Source organism: Heptranchias perlo, chromosome 14 (genome assembly GCF_035084215.1).
Source record: "Heptranchias perlo isolate sHepPer1 chromosome 14, sHepPer1.hap1, whole genome shotgun sequence".
NCBI classification, from domain to species: Eukaryota; Metazoa; Chordata; class Chondrichthyes; order Hexanchiformes; family Hexanchidae; genus Heptranchias; species Heptranchias perlo.
In genome coordinates, this window is record NC_090338.1 from 22,494,298 (window position 1) to 22,507,367 (window position 13,070).

Sequence of the window (13,070 nt, forward strand, 5' to 3'; positions counted from 1 at the left end):
TGATCTGCATGCACTTCCCCTCTCCTACTAGTGGTGTCATCCCTTGACCCACCTGAGTGGTTGTCCTATCTGCTTGTAGCTTTCTACACCTGCTGCTTAGAGCTAGTCATGAGGGAGCATGAGAGGCCAGTTCATAAATGACTCTCTCCTCGTTTTCCTAAATCACCAATATAATTTGCATCCTTCCACTTCTGCTACGGTGGGCACATAAGCGCGTAGCATATTTATGGTATTGAGATGAACGAGTCATAGAATAGTAAATATGAATACATTATTACTTTTTTCCTCAATGCAGACTATGTTTTAAAATGATACATAGTTGCATAAAACACCAAGTAAAAGATTTTGTGCATGTGGCAAAGATCTAAACTACCCTGTCTTTATTCAGCAAGCCTTATGGACCTAACGTTGATTTTTTTTTTGTGTGTGGGATTGATGCAGTTTCACAGACCTGAGACTTAAGTCTTTTTTCCAAGGCTGTACAAGTCAAATAAGTCTGACTGGTCACAATACCATTGGGGAAAAAAAGGTCCTGGTATTTCCAACTTATGATTGTGTTTCTTTTTGTAGGATTCTGTGTCTGTACTCCTAGAACAAACAGCTGCAGAGCTGGAAGCAGTTGAGCGGAGACTAGAAAAAAACAGAAATGTGTTGACTGTAGGAGAAGAATGGTACAGTATTATCAAGTTTAGCAACAAATGTAGATGTTTACTGGCTTGTTTATTTTAAATACAGAATTTTTTAGACATTTTTTTTCTTGTCAATTTCCCCTCCCTGCCCTGAAGGCAATGGTTCCTGTTGAGGTATGGTTCCATAGGCACCAATTGCCCACCGGTACCACAAGCAAATGATCATGATTCAATTCAGTGGGCTTTTTGATCATGGGGGACATCGCAGCTGATCCTAATTTTTTCTTCAGTTAGCATCCCCATGCACACTTTAGCAGGATCTGCTGTATAGCGATCAAAAGTGGGAACTCTGATTTTTTTTTCCACATTTTTCTTGACATCCCTGAACCCAGGGACACAGAGGACCCAATGCCAATCTGTTTGAGATCAGCTAACTGCTCGCAGACCAGGGATCAAAGCTGAAACCTTTCTGGGTAGAAAACAATGGGTGGTTGTTAGGGAAATAATATTGGGTTGGAAGGAAAGACTGTACGGTGTCCCATAAATCAGTATTATGATCACTACTGTTTCTAATTTGCATCAATGACTTGGATTCAGAAACCTACGCAAATTGTTCAAGTTTGCAGATTTAACCAAACTAACTATGGCAGTGCAATCAATGGAGTGATCTCGGAAATAAAATGATTTAGGCAGAAGATGTAAGTGGATGGATGAACTGTAATGCAGACATGTGTGGAGTATTGCACATATGAAGAGTAAATGGGTGACAGGCTCCATTAATGGTTTGAAATAGGTCGCTTTCAACTTCATCTTAACTATGAGTGTTAGTAGACTCAGTGCTCAACACATCCAATCAATGCAGAGCGACCATCAACAAAGCCAATAAAATGCTGAACTATAGCCAAAGCAGAAGAAGTCATGATCAAACTGCACAGTGCTCAGGTCAGATGACACTTTGAGTACTGTGTCTAGGTCTGGTCACCATAATACAAGCGGAATATTTAAGTGCTGGAAGCAATGCCAAGAAGAACTGTGAGGCAGATTCCAAATGTCAGAGATCTAAATTAAGAGAAAAGAGTGTAGGAACTTAGGCTTTTGAGCTTTGACTGGATATGTCCAAGAAGCGATGGACATTGAGATATATAAGTTAATAGTGTGGTAAAGGTAAATCTGGAAAATTTCTTAAAACTAAATTGCAAGGGGACACAGGTTTAAACTAGTTAATGATGTATTCCAGGTGTGCATCAACGCTCACATGGAAATCTGGGGGGAAAATAATGGGCCCGTAGTGCCTTATTTTCCATCCAGTAAATTAAATGGAGTGCATGACCTTGGAATCAGTCATGAAGAATGATTAAGTGGATGAGACATTACCGCAGGCCCGTCTGCCCCCTCAGGTGGACGTAAAAGATCCCATGGCACTAGTTCGAAGAATACTGGGGAGTTCTCCCTGGTGTCCTAGCCAATATTTATCTCTCAATCAACATCAGTAAAACAGATTATCTAGTCATTGTCATATTGCTGTTTGTGGGACCTTGCTGTGCGCAAGTTGGCTGCTGCGTTGCCTACATTTCATAAGTACTTAATTGGCGGTGAAGCACTTTGGGACTTCTGAAGTCTTGAAAGGTGCTGTATGAATGCAAGTCTATTGCCCTGTGTGAGAGACATATCAAGGGCAGATTTTCAACTCGCTGCCTGGGTTTAAAATTGGTGTTGGGTTGTGAAATCAATGGAAATTAAAATCAGGCAGTTTCTGTAATGGGCGGCCAATGCCAGTTTTACATCTGGGTGGTAAGTTGAAAATATGTCCTGAAATAGTTTGCGTATGGGCAAATAAAATTTAGCTCTGCCTGATTCGGTATTTGATATTACAAAATTTCCTTATCTAATCTACATTTTCCAATGTAGCATTTTCCCATTGATTGTTTTATAAGTAAGCAAATAGTGAGGCTCTAAATGTAACAAAAAATGCCACATAAGATAATATTAAAAATCTAGGTAGAGACTGACCCATGGGGCTCGATTTTAGCGTCTGGTTTCCTGCGGGTTTCCAGCAGGGGGGCCCCGAAAATCCCGATATCCAGTCACGTGACCGGATCGCGCCGAGATCCCGGCCACTTCCGGGTGCCGCGCTGACGTGCGAGGCTGCGTGCGCAGGCCCCGCTGGTGGGAATCCCGCCGGCAATTAAAGCCAGCGGGGTTCCACTTGAGTGTACTTACCTTGCTTGTTGAGGTCATTAAATGAGCTGAAGCAGCTGTCAAACCAGGAAGTGTGGGATTTTAGCTTCAAGGCAGTGAGTTTCACACACTGGGGGAAACAGTCTCCCTTCAACCGGTCGTGTTCCAGTCAGCAGCCTGTGGCAGCTGCCAAGGTGCACTCCACAGCAGGTGGGAGAGCCCTCACCCACGCAGGAGTCCACCGCGTCACGTAGGGCAACCCCTGCCCTCCACCATCCCCCGCCAAGCCAGAGGACAGACAGACGTGAAACCGCAGCCCCAGTGCGAGGAACCACCTACCTACCCTGCACAACCCCTCAGACCAACACCTGCCAGATGGGTGGTGCGTTGACATCCTCGGAGGACGAACAGCATGACCAGCCCCAGCAGCCTCACAGTCCACGCCGTCCACCTCTGACACGTGGAGCTCCACAACAGAGTGCTGTGACACATCCACCTGTACAGCAGGAGGGAGGGCTACCGCAGAGAGAGACGCGTCGCAGAGGGCACTACCCTCCGCACAGGGTCCACAGACCGAGGCGCAGCTCCCCGGACCTCTCTGAGCAGCAGTGCACACGGAGGCGCAGATTCACTCGACATGTAGTCGTGGAGATCTGCAGGCTCTTTCATGCCGAGCTGCTCCTGGCTGGCCCCAGCACCATCTGCTTACCTGTCGCTGCCAAAGTCACCGCTGCCCTCCACAACTTCTCCTCCGCATCCTTCCAGGGTGCAGCCGGGTACACCGCCGATGTCTCTCAGTCGTCTGCGCGGAAGAGCCCTGCAAATACACCTGCACCTACTCTGCAGTAACACAATGGGTGGCATCAGTGGTGGGTCCTCATAGTGATACCCAGGAGCGGGCATTATTGCACACAACAGACAGGATTCGCGGAGACATGGCAGTGGTGGTGCCAATATAATGTGTGATGTTTGTTGCTCTGAAATTCAATATAGGTAACACCCATGGTAAACCCTCAGACACCCTTGTGCATCCCCTTCATGCTCACGACACGTTTGCCGTACGCTGCCTACTGCACATATGCGATGCATGCCCTGTGGCTGCAGCACAGGTGGTGGCAGGTTGAGTGAGGCTGGCCGTGAGAGAGATGCACGAGAGGGTGAGTATGGGATAGAGCCATGAGATTGTATGAGGATTGGGTTGCGTGTTAGTGGCAGGTGAGTACTGGCGAGGTGAGTAGGTGCAGGTAAGATGAGGATGGGGTTTGAGTGGGTATGAGGGAGGATGGGGTTTGAGTGGGTATGAGGGGTGATGTGACAGAGTAGTGTTGGCGGTGCCGATGGAGATGTGGGGTGGGGGCAGTGTTGTGGCAGACGGAGTGTAGGGGAAAGACTACGTGTTCTCACTGTGGCTGACCTACTGAGGTCATTGGAGCGCCTCCTGCACTGTATGCAGGTGGTCAATATGTTGGTGGTGCAGGTGACCCCCTCTGCCACCTCGAGCCAGGCCTTCTTGGTGGCAGAGGCAGGCCGCTTCCTCCCGCCCGCCGGGTGGAAGATCTCTGTCCTCCCCCCTCCTCCTCACCCCATCTGATGATACCTGGGGTGAGGCATCATTAAACTGGGAGCAGCCTTCCCCCTGGGCTGCTCCATGCTGTAATTTGTTCCATTGGTTGCAGCATCTGTCAGTGGAGGACTGCCCCTTTAAGTAGAGAGCCTCCAGCTGACAGATCGTACTGCGCATGCGCAGCCCGCCCGACGCGCAGACCAGCAGCGCGGAGCCCGGAGGAGCAGGTAAGTGATTCCAATTAGTGCATTGCCTGCTACGATCGTGCGGGCAACCCACTAATTTCACCGGGCGCGGAGGCCACGTACCCGAAACCCAACCCGCCGGAAACCCGCAGGCCTGCTAAAATCAGGCCCATGTTGTCTCTTCTCATCTGGCTTAATTGCTTCCCCTAATGGGTTAATCAAAGAGGTGATTCAGGATGATTTGGATATGTTCATCAATTGCCATCCAGCCTTCCTAGCTTAAATGGACAATATGCATTTAATGAGATAACTTTCTAATTTTTTAAATGGCAATATAAGCCTGCTTATCATTTCAGTATGTTTATCCCTAGCATTCCCCACAAATGAGTTTTCTAAGTTTAGCTGATATTTTCTACAGATGCCAAGCACTGCCAAGGTGCATACAAAAAGGGAAAGAATGAAGTGGGCACGTAGCTGAACCAGGAAACAGATAATTTGCCTTTCCTCGTGGTTGGGAGTAAGAAAGGGAGAGCCAAAGGTGGGAGCGTTTATTACAAAAATAACGAAGCTATATATGCATTAAAAAATGTAGTTAGTACAGTTTTTTTGCTTACAGGCAAAGTGTGCCAGTGGAGGAAGGTGACTGCAGTGAGAAAGAAGTGGCAGAGGAGGAAGAAGAATGCAATGAAGGAATACCATGGGAAAATGAAGACAATGCTGAGAATGCCAATGAGCAGACTGACAATCAGTCAGCGCTCACAGCAGGAGTTGCAGTGAAGGTGAATGTTTGCAGGAAATCTAATGGATCTATCTAGTTACTCTACATGAATTATTCAGGATTACAATTGCTGCCATTTAGAGAGAGCCCGAGGCACAGGTTGAAATTTGAAATTTGTGATGTATTATGGGTCACAGAATTTGGGTTAATGGAATTAAATGATTGGGGGCTAATGGATGAACTTGTTTTGAGAGAAGAAACTAAAAGAAGAGAGAAAATATAATCTATTTTAGATGGGGCTTGTTGCAGTTTAAGTTTAATGTTACAGAATAAAGCTACTGCTAACATTTGAGTAGCCTTCTTTCTGTTACATTAATATTTAATTCAGGATTACAGTGCACAAGCTACTGACCATTTATTTCCCTGTACCTAAGGGTTACTGTTGCCTTTTTAGTTATATTTACTATTGAGTGATGTGCCTAAAATGTATTAGTGGGTATGTGAAATATTTTAACACTTCCACTTGAACTGTGAAGTACACCCAAGCACAATAAGTGTAATTTTGTTCTTTCAAACCTGGGTGTTGTCAGGAGAGAGCATTTTATGCTATTAAACACCAGGTTTGGGTCCTGATGGTTAGAGACCTGTCGCCTGTAATGTGAGCAAGTTAATGTGATGGATTAAGGGCATCACACAAATGAGCATATTTTCTCCAGTCACGAATGTGAAGCACATTAATGTCTTGATCAAAATATACCAAAAGCAGTGTATTGACACAACATTGAAATACATTGCTTCAAGTTACTTTTTTTCCCTATACTGTATTGGTATGAAAACCAAACTGATTAGTAACAAGATTGTACATCACTACTGTTATGCAAATTGGTTGGGTTATGAATGTATTATCTCCACAGGTCGATAAAGAGACTAACACAGAGCAGGCTTTGGCAGCAACTTCTGCAGTGCGCCCAAAGGATAGAAGACCCCATACTACTCAGCAGAGCCCATTTGTGAGAGGCAATGCTATTATTCGTTCAAAAACCTTCTCTCCAGGTGCACAGAATCCGTATGTATGCAGGGTAAGAATTGATCCTGTTGGATTTTGTTCTTAAAACGTTCATATCTATTGCTAGTCAAACTCCCATGGCATTGCACATGAGTAGTCAATTTTAATTATTTAGGTCCAGCAGGGTTTGAGGGTGGGGGATAATGGAACCAATGTGGGGAGCACAGAAGATGGAAGGATTGTGAGGGGGGGGGTGGCGGGAGTGGGAGAGGAAGTGAGGCAGATTTCAGAAAGAGGAAGGGAGGGAGAAGATTGTAGATGGCTGGTGGGGAGAGAGGAACAGTGCTGAGGAAGGGGAATTCAGATGTGGGATGTAGGGAGGTTAAGACAGAGAACAGCCAGCCATTGGGGAAATGAAATACAGCCAGTGGGGATTGCTGTGGGTGCAAAATGTATTGATGAGGGGGCAGGTTACTGTAAAAGGAGAAATGAAGTAGAGTAGAGGTAGCCTGTGAGGGGGAACTGCAGCCATTGGGGAAGGGGATTGTAGGGATTGGCAGTTAGTGAGTGGGAATGGGAAATGCACGCAACTGTGAATGAATGGGGGTTGAATGCAATTTACTGCTAGGAGGTTTTCAGCTTCTGCCCCCACAGAGCTGATTCCTTCCCTCGTCCTTGCCTATGTTCTCATCCTCCTCTTCCTTTCCCATCCTTCATCCCTCCCAGCACTTCTCCCCCCTCACGCTCACTCCCCCCTCACGCTCACTCCCCCCTCACGCTCACTCCCCCCTCACGCTCACTCCCCCCCTCACGCTCACTCCCCCCCTCACGCTCACTCCCCCCCTCACGCTCACTCCCCCCCTCACGCTCACTCCCCCCCTCACGCTCACTCCCCCCCTCACGCTCACTCCCCCCCTCACGCTCACTCCCCCCCTCACGCTCACTCCCCCCCTCACGCTCACTCCCCCCCTCACGCTCACTCCCCCCCTCACGCTCACTCCCCCCCTCACGCTCACTCCCCCCCTCACGCTCACTCCCCCCCTCACGCTCACTCCCCCCCTCACGCTCACTCCCCCCCTCACGCTCACTCCCCCCCTCACGCTCACTCCCCCCCTCACGCTCACTCCCCCCCTCACGCTCACTCCCCCCCTCACGCTCACTCCCCCCCTCACGCTCACTCCCCCCCTCACGCTCACTCCCCCCCTCACGCTCACTCCCCCCCTCACGCTCACTCCCCCCCTCACGCTCACTCCCCCCCTCACGCTCACTCCCCCCCTCACGCTCACTCCCCCCCTCACGCTCACTCCCCCCCTCACGCTCACTCCCCCCCTCACGCTCACTCCCCCCCTCACGCTCACTCCCCCCCTCACGCTCACTCCCCCCCTCACGCTCACTCCCCCCCTCACGCTCACTCCCCCCCTCACGCTCACTCCCCCCCTCACGCTCACTCCCCCCCTCACGCTCACTCCCCCCCTCACGCTCACTCCCCCCCTCACGCTCACTCCCCCCCTCACGCTCACTCCCCCCCTCACGCTCACTCCCCCCCTCACGCTCACTCCCCCCCTCACGCTCACTCCCCCCCTCACGCTCACTCCCCCCCTCACGCTCACTCCCCCCCTCACGCTCACTCCCCCCCTCACGCTCACTCCCCCCCTCACGCTCACTCCCCCCCTCACGCTCACTCCCCCCCTCACGCTCACTCCCCCCCTCACGCTCACTCCCCCCCTCACGCTCACTCCCCCCCTCACGCTCACTCCCCCCCTCACGCTCACTCCCCCCCTCACGCTCACTCCCCCCCTCACGCTCACTCCCCCCCTCACGCTCACTCCCCCCCTCACGCTCACTCCCCCCCTCACGCTCACTCCCCCCCTCACGCTCACTCCCCCCCTCACGCTCACTCCCCCCCTCACGCTCACTCCCCCCCTCACGCTCACTCCCCCCCTCACGCTCACTCCCCCCCTCACGCTCACTCCCCCCCTCACGCTCACTCCCCCCCTCACGCTCACTCCCCCCCTCACGCTCACTCCCCCCCTCACGCTCACTCCCCCCCTCACGCTCACTCCCCCCCTCACGCTCACTCCCCCCCTCACGCTCACTCCCCCCCTCACGCTCACTCCCCCCCTCACGCTCACTCCCCCCCTCACGCTCACTCCCCCCCTCACGCTCACTCCCCCCCTCACGCTCACTCCCCCCCTCACGCTCACTCCCCCCCTCACGCTCACTCCCCCCCTCACGCTCACTCCCCCCCTCACGCTCACTCCCCCCCTCACGCTCACTCCCCCCCTCACGCTCACTCCCCCCCTCACGCTCACTCCCCCCCTCACGCTCACTCCCCCCCTCACGCTCACTCCCCCCCTCACGCTCACTCCCCCCCTCACGCTCACTCCCCCCCTCACGCTCACTCCCCCCCTCACGCTCACTCCCCCCCTCACGCTCACTCCCCCCCTCACGCTCACTCCCCCCCTCACGCTCACTCCCCCCCTCACGCTCACTCCCCCCCTCACGCTCACTCCCCCCCTCACGCTCACTCCCCCCCTCACGCTCACTCCCCCCCTCACGCTCACTCCCCCCCTCACGCTCACTCCCCCCCTCACGCTCACTCCCCCCCTCACGCTCACTCCCCCCCTCACGCTCACTCCCCCCCTCACGCTCACTCCCCCCCTCACGCTCACTCCCCCCCTCACGCTCACTCCCCCCCTCACGCTCACTCCCCCCCTCACGCTCACTCCCCCCCTCACGCTCACTCCCCCCCTCACGCTCACTCCCCCCCTCACGCTCACTCCCCCCCTCACGCTCACTCCCCCCCTCACGCTCACTCCCCCCCTCACGCTCACTCCCCCCCTCACGCTCACTCCCCCCCCTCACGCTCACTCCCCCCCCTCACGCTCACTCCCCCCCCTCACGCTCACTCCCCCCCCTCACGCTCACTCTCCCCCCCTCACGCTCACTCTCCCCCCTCACGCTCACTCCCCCCCCTCACGCTCACTCCCCCCCCTCACGCTCACTCCCCCCCCTCACGCTCACTCCCCCCCCTCACGCTCACTCCCCCCCCTCACGCTCACTCCCCCCCCTCACGCTCACTCCCCCCCCTCACGCTCACTCCCCCCCCTCACGCTCACTCCCCCCCCTCACGCTCACTCCCCCCCCTCACGCTCACTCCCCCCCCTCACGCTCACTCCCCCCCCCTCACGCTCACTCCCCCCCTCACGCTCACTCCCCCCCTCACGCTCACTCCCCCCCTCACGCTCACTCCCCCCCTCACGCTCACTCCCCCCCTCACGCTCACTCCCCCCCTCACGCTCACTCCCCCCCTCACGCTCACTCCCCCCCTCACGCTCACTCCCCCCCTCACGCTCACTCCCCCCCTCACGCTCACTCCCCCCCTCACGCTCACTCCCCCCCTCACGCTCACTCCCCCCCTCACGCTCACTCCCCCCCTCACGCTCACTCCCCCCCCTCACGCTCACTCCCCCCCCTCACGCTCACTCCCCCCCCTCACGCTCACTCCCCCCCCTCACGCTCACTCCCCCCCCTCACGCTCACTCCCCCCCCTCACGCTCACTCCCCCCCCTCACGCTCACTCCCCCCCCTCACGCTCACTCCCCCCCCTCACGCTCACTCCCCCCCCTCACGCTCACTCCCCCCCTCACGCTCACTCCCCCCCTCACGCTCACTCCCCCCCTCACGCTCACTCCCCCCCTCACGCTCACTCCCCCCCTCACGCTCACTCCCCCCCTCACGCTCACTCCCCCCCTCACGCTCACTCCCCCCCTCACGCTCACTCCCCCCCTCACGCTCACTCCCCCCCTCACGCTCACTCCCCCCCTCACGCTCACTCCCCCCCTCACGCTCACTCCCCCTCTCACGCTCACTCCCCCTCTCACGCTCACTCCCCCTCTCACGCTCACTCCCCCCCTCACGCTCACTCCCCCCCTCACGCTCACTCCCCCCCTCACGCTCACTCCCCCCCTCACGCTCACTCCCCCCCTCACGCTCACTCCCCCCCTCACGCTCACTCCCCCCCTCACGCTCACTCCCCCCCTCACGCTCACTCCCCCCCTCACGCTCACTCCCCCCCTCACGCTCACTCCCCCCCTCACGCTCACTCCCCCCCTCACGCTCACTCCCCCCCTCACGCTCACTCCCCCCCTCACGCTCACTCCCCCCCCTCACGCTCACTCCCCCCCCTCACGCTCACTCCCCCCCTCACGCTCACTCCCCCCCTCACGCTCACTCCCCCCCTCACGCTCACTCCCCCCCTCACGCTCACTCCCCCCCTCACGCTCACTCCCCCCCTCACGCTCACTCCCCCCCTCACGCTCACTCCCCCCCTCACGCTCACTCCCCCCCTCACGCTCACTCCCCCCCTCACGCTCACTCCCCCCCTCACGCTCACTCCCCCCCTCACTCCCCCCCTATCCCTGTCCCCCTTGACTGTCTGTCTGTGGTGAACATGGTCAGCACTTTCAGCTCCTTTTTCTTCTGAAGAGCAGCAGTGACACGACAAAATACAGGCGTTTGTTATTGGTAGCCGTATGATCGTCCAGCTAGCAGGGTCTTTTTCATCCACTGCAGCCCATCTCATCTATGCAGTGTGACTCATGTTATGCTTCCTTCTCAAACTTACTAACTGCATTCTTCAACTTATGTATAACTGTGCTGATGCTTGCAAATGTAGGTGAGTGGTAAATAGTGAGGAGGATAGCCTCAGTCTGCAGGACGATATAGATGGGTTGGTCAGATGGGCGGAACAGTGGCAAATGGAATTTAACCCGGAAAAGTGCGAGGTGATGCACTTTGGAGGGACTAACAAGGCAAGGGAATACACAATGAATGGGAGGACCCTAGGCAAGACAGAGGGTCAGAGGGATCTTGGTGTGCAAGTTCACAGATCCCTGAAGGCGGCGGAACAGGGAGATAAGGTGGTAAAGAAGGCATATGGGTTATTTGCCGAGGCACAGAATATAAGAGCAAGGAGGTTATGATGGAGCTGTATAAAACACTGGTTAGGCCACAGCTGGAGTACTGTGTGCAGTTCTGGTCGCCACATTACAGGAAGGATGTGATCGCTTTGGAGAGGGTGCAGAGGAGATTCACCAGGATGTTACCAGGGCTGGAGCGCTTCAGCTATGAAGAGAGACTGGGAAGATTGGGTTTGTTTTCCTTGGAGCAGAGGAGGCTGAGGGGGGACATGATTGAGGTGTACAAAATTATGAGGGGCACAGATAGGATGGATACTAAGGAGCTTTTTCCCTTCGTTGAGGGTTCTATAACAAGGGGACATAGATTCAAGGTAAAAGGCGGGAGGTTTAGAGGGGATTTGAGAAAGAACTTTTTCACCCAGAGGGTGGTTGGAGTCTGGAACTCACTGCCTGAAAGGGTTGTGGAGGCAGGAACCCTCACAACATTCAAGAAGCATTTGGATGAGCACTTGAAATGCCATAGCATACAAGGCTACGGACCAAATGCTGGAATATGGGATTAGAGTAGACAGGGCTGATGGCCGGCGCGGACACGATGGCCCGAAGGGCCTCTATCCGTGCTCTATGACTCTATGACTCTCTATGCTTGTCGTGCTGTTTTGTTTTGAATCCTGCTTTTCCAGGTCAGCAATGGCAGAAAAATAGCCATCGTTACAATGTTGGCTGCAAGGGATACATTCAAACAGAACCTGTCTTGCAATATACTGTGTGATATTTGTGTCCTTGTGTGTGTGCCTGTGTAACATGTAGGGAATTTAGGGTCTTTCCTAGAGGTTTGTGGACCTGAACGATAGTTCAGACAAAGAAAGCCACCTGACACGATAGTTTTGTGAATCAAAGTGATTCTATATTTAATGAGTCAAAAAGAGCCCATAGCAAGCATGAAGCAACTCAATCAATACTCTACCCGATAATACAAGTGGGGATTTGCAACGTTCTTTATTTAATGATTTAAAAGAGCACATAAGCAGGCATGAAGCAAAGTGAGCAAATAGCATATACAACCTTATGCATCAAAGCAGCTGCCTAGGTCTAGAAGTAGGGTGTCAATTGCTGCAGTAACAGGTGCGTCGTTGAGAGATGTGTTGTGTGATGTGTCAGGTTCTTCTCGTCAAGGTTTGTCTTTTCATCAAAGTTTAGAGACAAAGTGGTTTGGTCAAAGCTCAGAATCCAAGTCTTTTTGTCAAAGTTTAGAAACAAAGTCTCATTGGCGGAGCTCATACTGCAGTCGTTAACTCTTGAAGCTTCTTCCAGCTTCTCCGATGTTGTCTGTTGTTTCGACTGCTACGATGTCTTACCTTTATATGCTTTTGCAAATGGGTTGTGAACCAAGTTACGAGAAGGCCCAATTTGTCCATAGCATTAAGTTGGACGGCTGGTTGGACCTCTCATGGATTGTACGAGCCCCTTATATCCTCCCCTCTGCAGGAAGCCAGGTGTCCTCTTATCTTTGTCCTTCGCAGCTGTTGTGGACATTGAAAACCTTCTGGAAGCTTCTCCTTATCAGTTGTTATTGAAAGTTGCAGCCTGTTTACAGCTTCTGTTCGGTATTGCTCCTGCAGTGTTAAACTGATGTCCAACTGTTCAATTTAAACGGTTTGCACTTTGCTGTTTTGCAGTTGTGCATTTATACTGTAATGTCCAGGACAAGTTAACCCTTGCTTTCAAATGTACTGTAAATGTACTATCCAAGTGAATGTCCAAATCCTTAAAGGGACAGGTTGACCCTTTATGTTGAATTGTTCAAAAGAGGATTCTTGCATCCTTCTCTAGTTAGTTTGACCCAATGTCCAAAATCCTTACAAGCA

The 13,070-nt window shown here is 53.3% G+C and overlaps 1 protein-coding gene across 1 annotated transcript in view; it reads left to right on the top strand.

Annotated features, from left to right (window-relative positions):
• The window catches only part of wwc1 (WW and C2 domain containing 1), a 121,817-nt gene that overhangs the window by 81,695 nt on the left and 27,052 nt on the right, over positions 1–13,070 (top strand). Inside the window, exons 17-19 of the mRNA XM_067996101.1 lie at positions 571–671; positions 5,173–5,335; positions 6,189–6,353. Coding sequence (XP_067852202.1) covers positions 571–671; positions 5,173–5,335; positions 6,189–6,353 — 429 coding nt within the window. The remainder of the gene's footprint in view (positions 1–570; positions 672–5,172; positions 5,336–6,188; positions 6,354–13,070) is intronic.